The sequence below is a fragment of the Aphelocoma coerulescens genome, chromosome 20, assembly GCF_041296385.1.
Source record: "Aphelocoma coerulescens isolate FSJ_1873_10779 chromosome 20, UR_Acoe_1.0, whole genome shotgun sequence".
Lineage (NCBI taxonomy): Eukaryota > Metazoa > Chordata > Aves > Passeriformes > Corvidae > Aphelocoma > Aphelocoma coerulescens.
In genome coordinates, this window is record NC_091033.1 from 4,414,408 (window position 1) to 4,435,051 (window position 20,644).

Consider the following 20,644-nt stretch of genomic DNA (forward strand, 5'->3'; position numbering starts at 1 on the left):
GAATTTTATAGAATGAATATTTTATGAATTTCGTTCGTGTGCCTGATGTCAATGATTGTCTTGATGGGACTACAAGTTTTCAGCCCCTAGGATGGCCAGGCTTGAGGTGTCTCTCTGGGATCCTGTGGGGTGGGCTGTGCCTGGGGTATCCCAGGGAAGGGTTTGTGGGGGAAGCTGCCACTCCCAAGGCTCTGTGGAAACAAAAGACTGTGGTAGAGCTCCTAGAGAACAAATTCCTTTAAACAAGGTGTGAGTTCTTTTCTCTGGCAGAGATGCATCTGTAAGTGGAAATTTTTCATCTTTTCCACTGTGATAAAATAATTCCTCTCATCAGGACTTTTCTTGAGAAAGTTGTGTTTCTTATAGTATTTCCTCCTGTATCTCTAGACACATTGTATAAAAAAATCATACACTACAAATAGGAAGCTGTGAATAATTTATTGATGACAATTGTTTGGAAGGCTATTTCTTTAGCAATTAAGACTAATTATTTTGCTAAGTGCTTTCTGGTGGATGGGATCTTCTTGTTGGTGTTGTCAGTCGCTGGATTCAGGCTCCCCACCCTCCCCAGAATTGTCAGCAGTTGCACAAAGGCTGTTGTCACCACAAATAGCTTGTGATTCATTTTTTTGTGGGTGGCAAAAAATAAAATTGTAATTATTGCTTGGAACTTTTTATAAAAGCTGATGTTTTTTCTCCCAGAGGAAAGCTCATTATTTTTATATATGGATCTGTAAAAGTGAAATACTCCCTAACTTCTGGTGTCATTGAAGCTCTTACCTCCCCCAGCACAGTTCAGGGCTGTACTGTGTTAGACACAGCACAGCTTCAGAGTAGCCCTTTAGGACAGGATAATCTACATATTACCCAAATTGAAAAGAGAGAAGTTGAGAGGCATGCCCAGAAGTGGAATGCTGAGCCAGGTGCAGTGCAGTCGATTACGGTGTAAAAATCCCTTTTCCTGGCTTCCTCCCCAGTGTAGGAGGTGCTTGGTCAAGAACCTTGTGAAGGAACAGGAGCTCTGCTGCTCTTGGAGGGATTCACTGGGGTGCCCCAGCCTCCTCCAGGGTGGGAACTGGCAAATGGAGAACTCGTCTTCATTGTGCTCAGGTGGCTCTGAAATGCTTCAGGCAGAGCATTTCACAGCAGCTGCTGAGCTCCTCCAGACCATGCTGCCCTTGCTCTGCAGTTTTACAGTGCCTTCCCTTCCAAATTCTCTGCAGAAGAGTGGCTCTTGCAACTGTGTAATGACAGAGATCTTAGAATCCCAGAATGGTTTGGGTTGGAAGGGACCTTAAAGCCCATCCAGTGCCACCCCCTGCCATGGGCAGGGACACCTTCCACTGTCCCAGGTTGCTCCAAGCCCCATCCAACCTGGCCTTGGGCACTTCCAGGGTTCCAGGGGCAGCCACAGCTTCTCTGGGCACCCTGTGCCAGGGCCTGCCCACCTTCACAGGGAACAATTCCTTCCCAATATCCTATCTAAATCTACACTCCTTCAGCTTAAAGCCATTTGCTCTTGTCCTGTCACTCCAGACCCATGTCCCACGTCCCTCTCCAGCTCTTCTGGAACCACTTTAGGCCCTGGAAGGAGCTCTAAGATCTCCGTAGAGCCGTCTCTTCTCCAGGTGAATGCCCCCAGCTCTCCCAGCCTGGCTGCAGGGCAGAGGGGCCCCAGCCCTCATGGAACTGGGTGTCATAATCAGCCTTCCCACACCTGGCTGTGTCAGGTTTCCAGCTGCGCTGCCTCTCCAAGCCTGCTGGCAACTGTGCCTTCTGATAATAGATTTTCTCAGGTAGTAGAAACAACCCCCAAATTTCAGTTTCTCAAAAGTTTAGTTTATATGAGTAGATTTTTAAGAGTAGTGTGTATATGTTACATGCTGAAGAAGGGGATTGCATGGTTGACTGTGAACAGAGTTACATCAGCAATGGACATTTTTCAGGATCCTGATTTTTAGAGAGAAACTGGAAAGTTTGGATTCAGCACTAACGTTTCTCCAAGTCCTTGCTGTGAATCTGGAATTCCTTGATTTGGGACCATTTTGGTTTTTGTTTTTCCTTCATTTCCACAGAAAGGTAGCATTGCCAGAGGCCATCTTGCCTATAAATTTTCTTAGAGTCCCTTCCTCTTCCCCAGATGTGCTTGCACTGCACTTGAATTTTCCAAGGTCTTTAGAATATGTAACCTTTTTTTTTTTTTTTGAAAGATTGACTTCCTCCTGTCAATCTTTTACAAAATGCATATCTATAGATCATATAAACACAGAGAAAAAACCCCATTTTTGTGAAAGTTGTTTGTAGCTGCTGTAAATTTATAATATGTGACTGTTCACTGCACTGAATTGATCCAAATGTTTGCCTGGCTCATCTGAATCACCTGCTGTGGTGAGGAAGAGGGAAAGTCAATAGGTCAGAAGTGAGGCAGGGCTTTTCAAACTCAGTCTTCTGTGAACTGCAAGAGGCCAGCAGACAAACACATTTGTAGCATGGCTTCGCAGCAGCATCAGAGCCAGGAGTGTCAAGAGGGCTGTGTTTGATTAAAAATCGTCATGCCTGGCTGCTGACACACAGATTCCCCCTGCCCCAGTCCTGGTGTTTTCTTTAGCTCTTTCTGAGTGTGAGTATCTGCACCCACATAAAGGAGATCGTTTCAGCAGAATTGAATCGAGTAACTCTCATCATGTTCTCTCTTACTGCTGGCGTTCGTCACCGTGATGGATCTGTGAGGAGATGAGTGGAGACACAATGTGCTATAAAATAACTGCCTGATGAATCCAAATGCGAGTTCAACATCAAGTGCCACGGTTAATATGATGCAGACTTCCAGGTTAACAAACTCATAAATTGCGTCAGTATACATTTCCCTCCCGAAATTCAGCCTACCCTTCCCTCCCACAAGAATTATTGTCCTGTTGCGTTATTATGAGTCAAGATGTTGCTGTTCTGTCAACAAGCCTCAGTTGTTTGGGCTCTGAAAATTGGGGTTTTCTTAAGGTGACCTTCAAAAGTTTTGAGTGCCAGGGTTCACGGGTATGGATTGGGATGAAGGGTGTTGGGGGCAAATATCAGCTGAGAGCTTGGTCTGTTGTTTTTGTGTTGAATCATAAAACTGTGATGGAAAGGACCTTTATAGATCATCAAGTCCAGCCATCAACCCAGCCACCAGCACCATGCTCACCACTAAACCACGTCCTCAAGCACCACATACACACATTTCTTGAACACTTCCTGGGATGGTGACTCCACAGTCTGTTCCAGTGCTTTACAACACTTCCCATGAAGAAATTTTTCCTAATATCCAATCTAAACCTCCCCTGGTGCAACTTGAGGCTGTTTCCACTCATCCTGTCACTTGTTACCTTGTGTTGAATATGCCTTTGGGGGACTGTATGCAGCAGGAGAACCTGGTTGTTGTTTGAAGTGGGAATGTGTTTTTGTTTAGAGCAACTGTGTGATCACAAGGTGATAAAATAATACAAGCAAGACATTATTTTTATTTTGATTTGCAAGTTATTTAATTAAAGTGGTTCTAGCTGGCCCTGAATCTACTGGTATATATACCCTGTAATTTTAATATCCTTTCTCTCTGTTACCTAACGACTGGCATCAAACAGCTGGTTCCTTCAGAGGAATGTTTTGTTTTGGGGCTTGTGAGGGAACCGCTGACTTTTCAAACGGAGCTGTTTATACCAAAAATCCAAGCAAACCCACCCTTTCTTCTCTTCTTTCTTTGCTCTGCAGGCTCCTTCATGATGGTGAACAGCTCTGGGCGAGCATCGGGGCAGAAAGCTCACCTGCTGCTGCCCACGCTGAAGGAAAATGACACTCACTGCATCGACTTCCACTATTACCTGTCCAGCAGGGACCGCTCCAGCCCCGGCTCCCTCAACGTCTACGTGAAGGTCAACGGGGGGCCCCAGGGCAATCCCATCTGGAACGTCTCGGGAGTGGTGACCGAAGGGTGGGTGAAGGCAGAGCTGGCCATCAGCACCTTCTGGCCACATTTTTATCAGGTAGGGGTTTGTAATGTTTTTCCCTCTCTCTCTCTCCTTTGGATGTCTTTAGTTTTGAAAATCGACACCTCCCTCCCTGAGTTTTCCTCTCAGAATAAATTCACCTCTAGTGGTTATATAGGAACTTGACATATTCCTTCCCTCCTCACCTTTTTTCTGTAGTTGTTGACAGGCCACAGAGTGATGGATGGGAGTCAATTATTGACATGACCCACTCATTCATGATGAAATTGTCACTTGTATTGGCACTTCCCGTGGCACTGTGCAACTGCAAACACAACAGAGTTTCTGGATGTGTAGCTGTACTCAGCACAAATTTGCCTGGATTATTCTTGAACCTTGGTTGGTTCCATAAGAAGGAACATTTATTGACTTGGCTTTCCATCTTGTGCCTACATGAGGGGTGTAAGGACATAAGGTACTAATAAATTCTTGCACCGTGGTGTCAGATGTGTATATTCTTCACCAGATCCTCAGTTCCTCCACTTTCTAGCACAGCTGTATTTATTCAGTTAGAAGATTTTTTTTTTTATAAACAAGGGCAGAGCTGAGGAATGTAATGGCTGCTGTATTTTTGATTATATTAGTTCTACACCTACTTGTTAGTTGTCCACACTTCATGTGGCAACTTTGTAGCCATTGTTATAATTTCAATTAGATAATTTTCACACAATGGACTCACACTACTTTTTGTGTTGAAGGAATACTTTTGTCTTGTTTTATATTCAAGACACACACCAAAAAAAAAACCCTAGGAGGTAATTGCATCCTAAACCTTGCAGGAGATTTGATGTCCATGTGATACTAACAAAAGTCATGAGTGAGATAGGGACCAGGATAGAATGGGCCATGAAAAGGCAGCAAATAGCCTGTGAATAAAAAACAGCAGGTAGGAAAGCTTCTCTTTTTCTTGCTTCTTATAACTGGGTAGGAGGTCTGTAAAATCTGAGCTGAAGGAGGATGCTTTAATGTTCTGCCTCTGAAAGAGTTGTGGATACTAGAAGAATCCACAGAGTGCACCAGGCAGGCGAGAGGGAAGGATAAAGAGATGCAAATGTGTGGAAAGTGGTGTTTTAAGGGCAATGAACAACTTGTGACTGTTCTGAAGGCACACTGGAGTGCTCCTACTCCATTCATATTAACGTGATCCTGGGCATCAACCAGAATTTTCTTCATAGCAGGTGCTCCACAGAGATAACAGAAATGATCTTTGCTTGAAAAATCAGTGCTTGAAAAACCTGCAAAAGGCAGTCTGATCTCACACTAAGAGGGATCCTGCTCTCTGATATATCAATAGGAGGCTTCCTGAGCCTCACTTAGGTCTTTTACAAGTGCTTTGGCAGGTCAAGTTTGCTTTTCCTGGGCAAAAGAAAAATCCTTTAAATCAAACAAGAATTTTCCACTGCAGCACAAAAATGAATTGATTAGAAGGCAGCAATACCTGCCCAGGAGCAGTTCCCTCCTAGAAAATGCAAGGGGCTTCTTATTAACTTTGTGATGAGTGAGAGTGATGTTTCCCTCTTGTCATACTTGTATATTTGTTCCTTAAGCATGGCTTTTAAAATTTGAGATCTGTCCTAGTATTATGGGGGTCTAGTAGACTGATCTCAGTCTCTGGTTTTATAAATCACCTTGTTGCTGGTTTGCAGTCCTGTGAATTTCTACATTTAAGCAAGGTTTAAAAAAAAATAGAAAAAAGAGAGCTTGAAGCTTGAAAAAAATGAAGAGAAAAAATTATTGGTATTTGGCAGCCTAAAGTGACACTTCTGGCTAAATAACTCCAGAGGTGGGAGGATGACAAAACTTGGGTGTGCTGCTGCCTGAGGAGAGACTTGGTTCACACTCACGATCTAGAATGAGCCATTGGAGTGTTTTTTAGTAAAATCCTAGGATGGCTTAGGTTGGAAGGGACCCCGAAAAATCATCTCATCCCACACCTTGCCGTGGGCAGGGACACCTTCCACTAGCCCAGGCTGCTCCAAGCCCCATCCAGCCTGGCCTTGGACACTTCCAGGGATCCAGGGGCAGCCACAGCTTCTCTGGGCACCCTGTGCCAGGGCCTGCCCACCCTCACATTTGTCATTTATTTGTCAGCTTTAAATCAAAATTATATTCCTGGAGAACTCTTTTTACACAAGAGGCCTGACAGTGTGTTCTGTATTTTGAAAAGACTGGGTAAAAGCAACATTTTCCCTAAATATTGAAATCTACATCAAGCAAAACGTCGATTATAATCCTAATTCACAGAAACCACACCATCCTGGATTGGGATGTGCATCAAAAATTCAGCCAGTCAAAAAAAATCTGAAGCTCTCTGTCCTGGTCTGGGGCTTTGACAAGTACTTTGAACTTTGGAGATGTGGCTAGTGGAAAACCAGTACCCAAACCAGTTGTCAGAGGTCATGTTTTAGGTCTGGCAGTTCTGTGCCAGGGTTATAGGAGTCACCTGGCTGCAAAAGCACTTAGCTGAGATAGAAGTGTGGGGAGATTTATCATGTCTACCCTGGAGTTACTTGTACTTGAATTCCCAGCCTGCAAATGTTTTTCAGCGTAGCGAGAAAAAGCTCTAATGGTTCTTGGAGAAAGGTAATACGTGTAATCTTGAATTACTGCTTGCCATAAGGATGAACTCAGTCCCAGAATGCACCAAGGGCACCACTGGAGTCTGCCAGGAGGGTGTTTTTTTGATGTATAGCAAGGAATGTTATTGATCCATGCCGGGAGAAAACTGTTGTAGCGCTGCAGATGAGCTGGGCTACGCTGCTAACACAGACATTGTTGGTAAATCACAGCGCTGCAGAGGGGCTCGTTTATCAGGAGGGAAACATGAAGTGACTTTGTATTTGCAGGTCTCAGGAGCATTTAAGAATGTGGGGGTTTTTTTTTGAGAGTGAAGCTTTGTATTTTGTCAACTATATTAATTTCTGAAAAGTACTTTAAATGCCAAGCATTGTTAATAGCAAAGCATTGCATGTCTGAACCATTGTGCTGCGTTTCCAACTGAATTTAAAAGGACACGAGTGATACTGAGTGTGAGATTTGCAGAAATGGGCCCCAAAAACATTAATTCCTGCCTTTTCCTCACACTGGGTCTCAATTCCCTGTTTTCAGGAAAGCCTGGGTGCTTCTGTGCTTCTCATTTTGACAGGGATGAAATGCTTCAGAACACACAAAAAGACAATAATGTGTAAGTTTGACCTGGGAAAGGGCAGGAATATCTGAGTGTAGAGCAGAAAAGAATAAAACAGTCAAAAAATATTGCTTGAGTTGAAAGGATTCCTCTACTCAGTGGATTCTGCACCAGTGGACAGGGATTTTTTAGAAGCTGAGTTGGTTGGTACTGGATTAATTGTATTGGGCTGTATTAAAGACCCTGTACGTGTTGGTAATTAACCAAAGGCAATTCTCCATATACTGGTGCTTCCTTCTGCCACCCACTCACAGCTGATGCCAATGCCCTGGAGAACTTTTTGAGTTCTTGACTTGCAGATAATTGAGAATTACTTTGTTGTGGCTTATGACTTTTCACAAATGCAAAACTAAAATAAGATTTTTGTAGCTGTAATGTTGCATTTGAATTCAGGTCTGAAGGGAGCTGCAGTAGAGCCTTGCATGACCTTCCCAGTAAATGTAATTTTTATCATGAATGTTATTTAATTGCTAAAGTAATTATAATTTCCATACTAAAGACTCCTATTTTATACTCTTATTTTATACAGTCCCTAAAAAGCCTATCAAGGACCTTGATAACACAAAACACTTGCTAATGGTTTTTTGGATTATTTTATCTTCTAGTGGCTTGCTTCTTCCTGGTGTTTCTTGGGCAGCCTAATTGTTGTCCCGTCTCCTCTGGAGGAGAACTTTATTTCTACATATTATGAGCTTTCCTTAGTTTGTCTTCACCTGTTTATTTTTTTTTTTTGTTCTACCTGTTTTTTATGCCTTTTTTTCCTTATGGATGTCTTTCAGGAGATCTCACATCTGGCTGTGCTTTGAAATGTGATCTTAGTGATCTTAGGAAGTCATGGAAACTCGAGTAGAAACGATGTTCTGGAAGCCCAAATACAAAGAAAAATTAACAACAGCAATTCTGTAGTTCAGAAGGATATTTTGGGTCTGTATTTAGCCAGGGCAGCATTTGGACAGTTGAACATTTTACTGTATTAAGTCTTCTGATGAAGGAGATAAAGGGAAGGCTGAACAGTGACAGGCTGGGAATGCCAGCTTTTATTTAGAACAAAAAGAACTGTTGAAAACTGGCTTTAAATAGTTACTTCAGTGTTCTAGTAGTGAATTTTAGAAGTTAGAAATGACTGGAATACTTTCTCCTATGGAACAAGTAGCAGCACCAGGACACTGCTCTGATGGCAATAGCTGTGCTGGCTGAACATGTAATTAACTCTGTCCTTGGAAACCTGATTATTTGCTCATGCAAAAATGAGCAGTTCAGTACAGTGTGAACATTGCTTTAGTCAGATGGAGTCAGACTGGGAATTTCCCTTTCAAATGCAGAGGACAGCACGCATTACATCTCCACCCATTCATTCTTTTAAGGTATTAAAGGATAGCACTTCACTCCTTTGGGAAGAGAATCACTAATTTGGGAGGTAGCATCACTGATTATTTAACATCAGTCTGCATTTTTATTATTATGGCTTGACATCTCTAAACTTCCTCTTCCTTGTGCATGACTCAAGTTGGAAGGGACCCATAAGGACCATTAAATCCAACTCCCTGCTCCTTCCTCACAGGACTGTTGAAAACTCAACCACATGACTGAGAGTGTCCTTCAGATGCTCCCTGAACTCTGCCAGGCTTGGTGCTGTGCCCATTTCCTGGGGGGCCACTGCAGGGACAGATCTCCCTCCCACTGAAGAACCTTTTCCTAATGCCCAACCTGAGCTTGCCCTGACTCAGCTTTGCTCCATTTCTCCATGTCCTGTTGTTGATCCCCAGATTGAGATCTCCACCTTCCCCTCCACTGCCCCACTTTCCAACAATTAACTTATTTTTAATGATCTCTATCAGATTTTTACTTTTTGTTGTTTGGCTTGTTTTTTCTTTTTCCTGCTGATTTTTTGATAGTCCATCTATTTTTATAATAAGATACTTCAGGGCAATTTTTCAGGTAAAAATTACAAACCCATAGGAAAGAAGGAGATTTTTATTCATCTGTGATGAAATATCTGTCTTTTCAGGCCCACGTTACTGGAATGCTTTCATAATCCAGGTACACAAATAAAAAAGGAAAAGGTTAGTTAATGTACCATTAATGAAGAGAAATTCTACATGCTTTTTAAGAATATTTCTTCTTAGATCATGTTAGTGGAACCCAGGGAGAGGCAGAAACAACACCATTATATCTGAGAAAATCTTATTTCAGTCTGGAATCCAGTGTCATCCTTTGCTTGTAATTTACTTTCTAGTACTGCAAGGGCCTGCACAGCAAATCAAGGTTTTCTCCAGCAGAATCCATGCATGGTCACTGATTCAGGAAGAGAATTCTATCTCGTGCAGTGCTTTCTCTAATTTTCCAAGGCCTGCTGAGAACAAGATATCAGATGATTATCCACTTAATGTTCTTGGACTGCTGCTTAGATGAATGGAGGTGTGTGTATATAGCCAGGGCACTTTTTGCTTCTCCAAATCAGAGATGCACAGAGTTGTCTCTAATCCTATTGAATGTTGCTCTAAGTCTTTGTTTTCCATCCCCAACAGATTTGGTGTTGCATTCACACACTGCATTGCCCTGGTATCCCTTTGTTATTAACTAAATGCCTCCAGTGGCTCAGGCATTGGAATAACATCGGAATGTGGCAACTGCTGACATTACTCATGCAAATGTTCTTTTTTCAGAATCTTTTTCTTCTTTTGTGTTTCAGGTGATATTTGAATCTGTCTCTTTGAAAGGACACCCCGGGTACATAGCTGTGGATGAAGTCAGAGTTCTCGCCCATCCCTGCAGTGAGCACTCTTTATTTTTCTGACTGTACCAGTGTGTTATAGGCCACAGTTTGTAGTGGGAAGGAGTGACTTACCCAGTTGGGTCAGCACTAAAATGTCTTGTATTCCTCCAAGACCCCTAAGGACAGTCAGCCTCGCATAATTACCTACCTTTGCAAGTTGAGCAAAAGGCAAAGCTGCTCTCAGTTTATAGCTAGTGGAATTCCCTCTCCTCTACTTGTTAATAAACTGATGGTTTTATTATTTCTTGATCTAATTGCTGTAGAAAACAATCTAAAAGGCATCTCAAAACAGCCTGTGTGATCAACTTCTGAAAAGAACAACCAAACAAATTGTTTCAGTGTTTCCTTGGTAAGAGGCCTGTTCCAAAGGTGGATTGGTCTCAACACGTTAGACCTGCTCTGAAAGCCTGTGAAGAGATTAAAAATAAATCTTATTCAGACCCTGCACTTATACAGGAGTAGAAACTAATGCAGCTCCATTACACTGTTAAAAAATGTTAGTGCTACATTTCTTCTGTTGCAGGCACAACAATAAGCTGAGTTTTACTTACTTTTTTCATGTTTAAAGAAGCATTGAGTCTGACCTTGTTTGGTTCCTTTACACCCCTTCAGTGGGGCTTGAGGACTTTGTATATTTTATGGATGCAATGTACAGTTTCTTGTAAAGATTTTTTTTTAACAAGCCCTCTTTCTGGCTCATGGTTTCAGTAAGTCAGTGACAGCTGCTCACAAAAAAAGAATGATGGATCATATGGATGGAGTGAAATCAACTGGTTTTGCTGTGATCAGAATGTCAAAGAACATCTGCCATTCAATGTGACAGACATGGTTCTGCTCAAGTTTAACAGGACATTTCTGATAACTGCAGTATGCTTAATTGCTGCTTAAGTAAATTATATTTGTATTTACCATGTGCTCACTGCTCAGGCCTTTGGGTGCATTTACTTCATTAAGAAATACTTACAGTCTGTATTAACCAGATGTTGCTGATAACTGGCATCATCCAGACAAGTCCCCAAATAATCTGTGCCTTCCACAGTGTGTTGGGTGATCGCTGGTCCCTTCACTGGGAAAGAGGCCACTAAATAAACCATGGGGCAAAGCCTCTGCAAAAAAATGATGGGATTTAAAGCAGTTAGGCAGGATGCTGTGTTATATCCCTGCTTAATTAAGTAAACTGATTTTGAATCCATTTCTTCAAGTATATACAGGTCCTTCCTCAAAATTAAGTGTAGTCTTGGTGACTCAACACCAAAATGATTCAAACAGGGTTGGTTGGTTGGGGTTTTTTTTAATCTGTTTGCAACCCCCAGCACACAGAGCTCATTACAGGCTGCCAGTTCTCTGCAGTCTCTGTAAATGCTTCTCCTCTCTGGTTCCCAGTGCTGCTTTTGTTGTTCAGCTGTGACAGTCACCAGGGTAAATGTCACCCACGTGTTCTCTTTCCTTTTACAAGCTTAGCCTCTAAGATTTGTTTTACAATTGTTGTAAATCAAAACACAGGGACCATGAAGCTCCTGGTGACCCTGGAGGTTGCTGAAATCATTGGTCTTATTTCTTCATTTCTGCTTTACCTTCACAGATGGCAGCATAACAGGCAAACCAAAGCCAGCAGAAACAGTGAAATGCCCCTAATGACACAGTAATCCAGAAAAATAAATATATTGCTGGTGCTACCTCTTTTTTTTCTTTGTCCTGTGAAGCAATACACTGGAATATCTATTTTCCTTATGCTAAAAGCTCATTGACTCTGTGTGCATGAGCCCTTGCCAGCACAGGACAACCCATGCTCCAGAAGCTGGGCAGACCTAAGGACCAGAATTTTGGGAGTGGTGGGACTCTACACCTTTGTATTTGTAGCTGACTTATAGCTGCCCACTATTTCTGCAGGCAGAAATACTAGAATTATCCTGAAATACCATGTAGAACGTTCTGAATCTCCCCCAGAGGGAGTTTTCCAGTAAACCTTGATGCAAATTCCTGCTGCCCAGAAAGCAGGATGGTACAGAGTCCCTGTCCTTCAGGAACTGTCAGTGAGCTGTGTGTTGGATGGAACAGAGAAGCAGATAAAACCATTTGACACGGTGTAGGGACGTGTTCTCTGCTCATGTGTCAAACTCTTGTACATCAAGTCTTAGCCATGCACAGCCACAGATGCCCACATCCCTTGGAAGTTTTGATTCCAGTGGAAGAAGACAGGTTATAATGTCCTCTGAAATTATGTATTTCAGTGTCTAATCGTACTTGAAAATGTACAGATGTTGGAAAACACGGACCTTTTCAGGCATAAGTTTATTCAGTTTGTCCTACTAAAACTTCTCAAATGATGCACAAACTTTTTCTGAAGCCCTGTAAGAAATTAGTTCACTTAAAAGTGTTGCATTCACTGCTGTAATCTTGTTTATACTTTTCTAAGATAAATAGAGACCTAACTCAGTCTGGTATTTAATCAGAAAGGTAATCCTCCTATCTAGTTCCTTTGTGAAAAAAATCCGTGCCTGCATTTTTCATATCACTGGCTTAATTTTGAAGTAATGCTGAATTTAATGTCAGCAAAACACTGGTATCAGTGATCTTAAACTAAACCAGTGATACAATACAGTCAGTTAAATGAATATTTCATTTAATAGCTGATTTGATATTGATGATGCATTATTCTAAAGGTCTAGGATGTATTTGATAGTCAATAAAAGAAAAAGGATAAAAGGCCCTTGTGAAAATGAGGTTTGGGTCAGTCATGCTTGACAAGCACAAAAGCATTTGACTTTTTTTGACCTTTTTAGAAACATAGTTTTCTGAAGAAAAGAGATTACTCAATTACTCTTTATAGCAGGCAATAAGAAATTGTGCCAGTGACCATGAACTTGTGATTTGATCCAAGTCTGTGTTTTCAGAGGTGCCAGGGCTCTCTAAGATCCCTTAGGCCACCCTCCCTCATCTCCATCACCACCTCTCTCTGCAGGGAAGAGTTAAATGCTGAGGGGCAGCTTTATTTTGCAAAGCCACTTTGGCAAGGAGAGTCCCACGGCTTTGGGGAGTGTTTGGGTGGGTGCAGCACAGTTGGGTCCTGCCTTGCTCTACCCTTGCAATCCTTTGTCTCTTTTGCCAGGAAAAGCCCCCCATTTCCTACGGCTGCAGAACGTGGAGGTGAACGTGGGGCAGAACGCGACGTTCCAGTGCATCGCTGGGGGGAAGTGGTCCCAGCACGACAAGCTCTGGCTCCAGGTAAAGTAATGCCCTGGTGGTTTGTCTTGTTTAATTCAGGGGTTTGTTTGCTTTTGCAAGTGAAATGTAGAGGTAGAGAAAGATTGGTGATGAGGCAAAAATCTTTTCATCGACATCCTTTGAAGAACTGCCTTAAATCATTTCTAGGCAAGAGTTTAAGGTGTCAAAGCATGGAATTAGGGTACAGAAAATGGAAACAATGGCCAGTGACAGCAAAATTCTGGTTTCAAACAAATGCCTGCAAACGTACCTGCAAACACTCAGCCATAAAGCAGAAGAGAGGGGAAGTGGAACAACTTCTCTTGAGCTCTGTTATGCCATCTGCTTTCCTCTCACCCTCTAAAAATGTTCTCAGCATCCACTGAGATATATTTTTGACTTAGTCTATCTTTTTTGGGTTCTTTCATTAAAATCTTTCCACAGTTACAATTAGTTGTGTATAAAAACAATTCTGACCTGCAGCAGTATGAACCCTTCCCTGTGAGAAGCAGAGTTTGGGAAGGAAATAATTGCTGTTGTTAATGGAAACCTGCTTTCCATTCTCTAAAACTGCAACATTTAGTGAAAATAGCCTTGGAAACAACCCTAAAAACTGCTTACTGGAAACTGGCAAAACAGCAATGTGCTTTGCTTTGAAATTCCTAATAAACTGGACAAATGAGCAAGTTGAGGTGTTTGTACTGTGGAGAACAATTTCTGGCTAATTCTTTGTCTGTCCCTTTTCCAGTTGGAAAAATGTGGCCTGGCATTGGTAGAGAGGTTTATTGGGGAATGCTGGATATGCAAGGATGTCTGCTCATCCAACCAATTTATTTAAATTGGTCCAGAATCGGAGTTTTGCATCTGAAAAGGCCAAATTCACAGAATCTGTTCATTTGTAGTGTTTTCCCAGGTGAACACAACACCTTCAGCTGTTGTGTTTTCACATCCAAGTGGGGCCTCTAATTACACTGTGTGGAATTGCACAGTCAGGGATGCCACTCTGCAGCCTTTGCAGGAACTAATCTTAGAGAATATCCTGAGCTGGAGGGGACCACAGGATCACCCAGCCCAGCTCCCAGCCCTGCACAGACACCCCAACAACCCCACCCTGGGCATCCCTGGCAGCGCTGTCCAAACGCTCCTGGAGCTCTGGCAGCCTCAGGGCCGTGCCCATTCCCTGGGGAGCCTGGGCAGTGCCCAGCACCCTCTGGGGGAAGAACCTTTCCCTGATAACCAGCCTGAACCCCCCTGGCACAGCTCCAGCTGTTTCCTGAGTCCTGTCACTGGTCACAGAGAGCAGGGATCAGAGCTGTCCCTTGGAAGGAGCTGCAGCCCCTGGTGAAAGGTCTGACCTCAGTCTCCTCGTTCCTACTCTGACCAAGCCAAGTGTTCTCAGCTGCCCCTCATATGGGTTCCCTTCTAGACCCTCCACCCTCTTTCTATCCTTAGAACACATTAAATGCCCAGATATATCTCAAATATTAAATAGAAGTGCGAACTTAAATATATCATAGATTCACATAATGGGTTGGAAGGGACTTTAAAGCCCATCCAGTCCCACCCCCTGCCATGGGCAGGGACACCTTCCACTGTCCCAGGTTGCTCCAAGCCCTGTCCAGCCTGGCCTTGGATACTGCCAGGGATCCAGGGGCAGCCACAGCTGCTCTGGGCACTCTGTGCCAGGGCCTCAGCCCCCTCACCTATGTATAAGACTATTTAAGGCCCAGCTCACACAGCCCTGTGGATTTCCTGAGGGAATGGCTTCTCTTGAAAAGCTGTGCTTGTACGAGACCTCTCCCAGCAGTATGAACACAGAGCTCTGACCGATGTTCAACATCCCCAGGAATGAATTACACCTGGATGCACAAATGCACGACCTGCCTGTCTCCATTATTGCATTATTTTTCTCTGCCTCTGCAGCAGTGGAATGGACGGGACACAGCCCTGATGGTCACTCGAGTGGTCAACCACAGGCGTTTCTCCGCCACGGTCAGCGTGGCCGACACGTCGCAGCGCAGCATCAGCAAGTACCGCTGTGTCATCCGCTCCGACGGCGGCTCCGGGGTCTCCAACTACGCCGAGTTAATTGTGAAAGGTACGAGCATGGAACCAGCAAATTCGTGCAAGAGGAGTGTTTCCTCCCAGAGGACAACGGTGTATAAAAATTGGCATTCGCTTGGATGTACTAGTTTGAAAACAAACCAGTGGGAGGCACTAAGTCAGAATAACAATTCAATGGGGAAATTAAAGAGAAGGAAAAAAAAACCTAAAAGAAAAGACTGGTTCAAACTGACAGAGTCAAGATACAACCTGAGTCCCTGTTAGGCAGGGTGGTGGTAGCAGTCTGGTAGAATGGTGGCTGCAGTCCTCTGAAGTGGTGATCCTGTAGAAAAAGGGGCTGCTCTTCCTCAGAAGGTCCAGTGGTGGCTGTGTAGCTCCTGTCCTCTGGAAATCCAGTGGAAAGATTGTCTCTGGTGTTCAGAGTCCCAGATTATATCCACGATGGGATGCTTGGTTCCTCCCTCTGGGTGGAGCATCTCACAATGGGGTAATGAGTCATGAGGCCAAGTGTTGATTAGGCTCATTAACAGAAGACAGTCCAGAGGGAGTTATCTCTGAGTCATGGGCAGGACAATGATGGGCCATTAACAGCAAGAGAGTCTGGAGGGAGGAGGCAAGGAAACAGTGCCCCACCTGATTTCAACAGCTCATGAGGATGGTAATAGAATACCCTGCAACCCAGGACATGGACCTTCTTCTTTCATGCGTGTTAAAATAAGAAAAAAGGGTAAAAGTGGCATGAGTTTAAGTTGGTATCTTGAATATTTGAATTTAAACTTTGTACTCAGCCCTCTTTGTAAGCTTTTGTGGTAAAATATGGTGGCTGTGGAGACTTTTATTGTAGTCAGCTGAACAGTTTGTCAGTCAGCTTCACCTGCTTTCCTTTCCAGTATTTTATCAGGCAAAAATAATCTTGTGATGGAGCACTGTGTCAGGAGAGGCTGTTCAGGGCTGCTGGCAGTAAATGCTGGGATTGATTCTGCTGACACCCTGAAGTCCACAGTAGAAGCATCAGTAGTTCTTGAAGAGTGTTTGGATTTTAGCTGTGTTAATTACCATGATTCAAGAGCCTGACACAGGCAAGGTGTGTTTCAATGTCACCTTCACAAGGCGTGTGGTGAAGGGCTATTCCCTATGCTGGGTTTATTATTTATTTATTTTTCAAACTTGCCTTGAGCTGCACTACAGGAAGCCTCACTGACTCTTAGGTAGTGCATTCAGAAGGCAGCTGAGTAATTCCTGAGGTACCCTGTGTTTGGGGTGAGAGGAATTTGAAGTCTGGGTGTGCTCACAGGGTATAATTTATTGATCTAAATGGAGGGTATGAAAATGGAGGGCAGCTGTTGAAATGAGATCAAGTTGTCCACTGTGCTACTTTCTGCCAGCTGATTCTGTCATTTGGTGATCAGATGCCTCTGTAGTGCCTTGGAGTGTTGTGTGGTGCAGATGTTCAGATGACACAGATCATGAAGAGAATGCTTGTGTGGATGCCAAGTGCTTTTAATTCCCACCCGGTGATCCTGTATCTTGTTCCAATCTGGAGGAATTAATTCATGATTAGACCAGAATTGAGTTGCCAGGAGTGGCATACCTAGGACTGTACCACAGCTAAATAGAGGGAAGGCAGCCTTCCAGAGCAACCAGGTATCAGAGCACTCCAAGCTGAGTCAGGTGCCTGGAACTTCATGGTTGTTGATACCAGCAGGGGAAAAAATAGAAGAATAAATTAAAACCATGAATGGCTGGATGTCCACCAGGAGAGATGCTGATGGCTTCATTGCTGGATAGCTCAGGCAGATGCACCCACCTGGAAGAAACTTTAAGAGAATAATATTGTTGTGGGAAGGTCCAGTCCTGCTGCTCATCCCTGATTAGGGAGCAGGTGAGGTTAAGTGGCTCATTTGAGGTCAGTTTGGTGCCACCCTGTGACACACTGGGACTTCCAACCAGCCTGACTAATTTTAGTGCGAATAATAGCAAATTTGTAATGCATCTGCACAGGTTGAAATGGAAGCAAATTGGAATTGTTTAATTCTGATGAGATAATTATTGAATTTTAATAATGTACTTGAGCATACATTCAATTAGCCTGTAATTGAAGTTTTGCTCAATTGATAGTCCTGCTCCTAAACCTGCTAAATCCAAGCTAAATCTCTGCTTCTCATGTGCTTTCTCTTCATCAGAGGAACATAAAATCACAGGGTGTTTCTTCAGCAAAGAATAAGATTTAAAAGCGTGTCTGTGTATCTTTTTAATTGAAAGATGTGTTTGCTTCCCTATGCACAAGAAGTTTTATTGGAGTATTTAGAACAGAAAGTAGTTTCCATTTCTCAATATTGAATGAAAAAGTTTGGTAGATATCAAAAGAGAGGTTTTACTTTGAAATGCACATACTCCTACACCCCAAATCGGACAGTAAATACCTGCTCCAGCAAATGAAATGGTGAATGAAGTAAAATACACCTTGCTTGTCTGTGGGCACCTTTACTGAGAGAAATGTATTATTTAAAGTAATTACTGGCAATCTTATACAAAAGAACACAACTGTATTAGTTCCAAATTATTGCAGTGTGTTTAGTGGCAGGAGATACATTTGTAATCCTGTGAAAATGCTGTTCTGTAGGCAGCTATTTGCTGTATGTGCTAATGCTTCTCTGTCTTCTGCCTTGTATAAATGACAATACATTTATTCTTCTCTTTGCACTCTCCAGTCCTAACAGCCAGGCCAGAGAAACCTATCATTTCCACCTGCACCCCTTGCCATCCTTTGGTGCTCCAGTGGAAATAGCTCTTCTCTATTTCTTCTCTCTCACTGTTGCACATACAGTAATTTAATACAATTTTGTACAGGGCAGTTTAAAAAAAAACCACCCCAGAGATTCTCTGTCTTGCTACACTGCTCACACCTGAATGGAACATCTCTTGCCTGTAATTTTCTTCTAAGTAAAAGCTGGGTGGCAGTTACTGGTATTCTGAGCAAAATGTAGGCTTTGATTGTGTAAAAGTTGTTTAAAGCACTGTGGAAATTGGCTCGAATTTTATCATTTAAGGTCTGTATTAATGCTGGTGTCCTTCCAGGACACTTGTCACATTAGGTAAGGCTGTGGATAACATTTTGAACTCCTTGGGGGAGTGTATGGAGGACTGTTTGCAGTTGGGTTTTTTTTTCGCTTGATCCCTTTCAGGTACTCTGAATACCCAAATTAATCACTCAGTATATGGTGGGAATCCATGCAGAGCTAGCTGATAAAGAGGGAATATTACAGCATCTATAACCTATTTTTCATGAGCCAGTTTTGCTGAGATTTTCACTCTCCAGAAGTCTCTCAAAATTACTTTGCTGCTACCTGTTGCTACCTTAAAATTCTTCTAAGGCTCCTGGCATTTTCTTAGGGTCTATTCTGCTACTACAGGGTTAGGAAGAGCCTGTTGAGCCTCAGCACAGCCCCTCTACATACCTCTAAGGGTATGTTTTAGTTCTCTTCACTTTTGTCTTAGTTGATTTTCAAAGTGTTTGGTTGAAAAAACAACCTGTCTCTTACCTGAGTGGATTTCTGTCATCCCTGTGATATTTGGGACAGCTTTTATCAGGCTTTTATCAGTCACACGAGGAGCTGATGTCTTGAGTGACACTAGAGGGAGAGGTGGGTTCCTTGTCACAGTTGTTTACTATTCTCTCTCTAGGTCTTTTCTGGTGTGATGTTTGTCACTGTAATTCCACCATCTGTTTATTAACTCACCAGGTACACCCTGAAATCTGCTTGAGTGATCTGAGTCTCTTCCTAAAAGCAGGCACTGGAATTTACAAGAAAAAAAAAACCAACCCCAAACCACAAAACAAAGGAAAACAACATAGACACAAGCACTAAGCAATAAACTGAATGAAAAAAACCCTGTCAAGTTGCTGGAGTTGAAATACTCAGGTGTGAAAAACATGATAAATAATTAGCTATTTAAATAAATCCTTATATGGAAGCTTCTCCAGTGTGAAATACACCGTGAAAGATTCAGATTTACAGTTCTAAGACAGACTCACCAAGGAAAAGTTCTGCAGGTATTTTGGCTGTCTCAGTATTTATAACTGGAGCTGACTCCAGAATAGTTGCAGTTAATTATTTAACAGCAGAAAGCTCTACTAGAAGAAAGAACTTTCTGGAGCTTAAAAGTCATAGGAAATGAGAACGTCTCTGTTCTTCAGCTGAGCCTGATCTTGGGCTGCAGCTGGCTCTGGAAACGTCACATCAGGCTCTCCACTGACTTCTTGAAAACAAGAAGTTCAGTGTGGGTATGAAAGTATGTGACTCATATGTGTGTAACATAGTCTGGAATGTGTTCCTGGGATGAAAAGAGAGTTGTCTTCCTTGTAATTATGTAGGAGACTCACCAACTCCAGTGCTTTTCACTTCCTATAGAGCCGTTCTGGACAGGTGTGATGAGTATGAGAAAGACTCTTTAAAGCTTTTGGATACTGGTTTGTTTATTTTTCTAAAAAAAATATCTTCATGCCTGCTACACAGATAGTTCTATACCCTGAGATATTCATGCCAAATGTGCCCATTGAAACTGACATCTCATCCTTGCCATGATGGGGTAGTAAAAGCTCTGTTGGAGATGCTCAGGTCCCCACACTTCACCCAGGGGGTTGGGGGTGTTGATATAAAAAGTAGACTCTGTATTGCAACTGTCCTGTTTTGTCATCAGGGTGGCTGGGAGGCCACATCCCTCTGTCCCTTAGAATGCTTTGGGAGACAAGCTCAGCTGTGACATGTCTGGTTTAGATTTTACTGTTAGAAATACATTTTTTCCCATGTGCATTAATAAGTAGCTGGAAGGTGTGAAAATTCCTATCTGAATTTATCCGATTCATCCAGATCACAGAAGTTTCTGTGCATGTCTGTATTCATCTGCCTGAGTTCTGCACATTAATCAAGGCCCTCAAAGTTCTCACCTTGTGAGCAGGAGTCAGTCCCTGGCTGGTGCTGCCAGCAGTGTCAGGACACGGTGATAATGAGGGTTCCCTGGCTGCCTGCTCTCTCTTTCTCTGCTCTTTCCCAGTTTACAGAGTATAGTCAGTGCTCAGGAGGTGATGTACTGTGCTGTGAGAAGCTGAGTTCAGATGTGATAAGACATGTGATGATGTTGCCCCTTTGAGCACTACACCAGCACGGAGTGGGAGAAGTGCATCCAGACTGTTTATGGGGGTTATGCTGCCTAGGAAATATCTGAATGAGGGAGAATGGCTCTGTCATTAATAGAGTGTCTGAAAAAAACATTTCTTCCTTTATTTCTTTGCAGTCACAGTGGTGTAGGGAATGTAACACTCCCTTCCTTGGTGTTGGCTGGTAATTACCTGAACTTGGCACTGCTCTGTTTAATTCTCCAGTGCAGCTCAGT

At 42.9% G+C, this 20,644-nt stretch overlaps 1 protein-coding gene across 3 annotated transcripts in view; it reads left to right on the forward strand.

Annotated features, from left to right (window-relative positions):
* Positions 1-20,644, forward strand: part of PTPRT (protein tyrosine phosphatase receptor type T) — a 468,237-nt gene that overhangs the window by 191,432 nt on the left and 256,161 nt on the right. For all 3 annotated transcript variants that reach the window (XM_069033796.1, XM_069033797.1, XM_069033798.1), the window contains 4 exons: positions 3,745-4,016; positions 9,899-9,980; positions 13,092-13,207; positions 15,110-15,284. In XM_069033796.1, the coding sequence (XP_068889897.1) occupies positions 3,745-4,016; positions 9,899-9,980; positions 13,092-13,207; positions 15,110-15,284 (645 nt within the window). The remainder of the gene's footprint in view (positions 1-3,744; positions 4,017-9,898; positions 9,981-13,091; positions 13,208-15,109; positions 15,285-20,644) is intronic.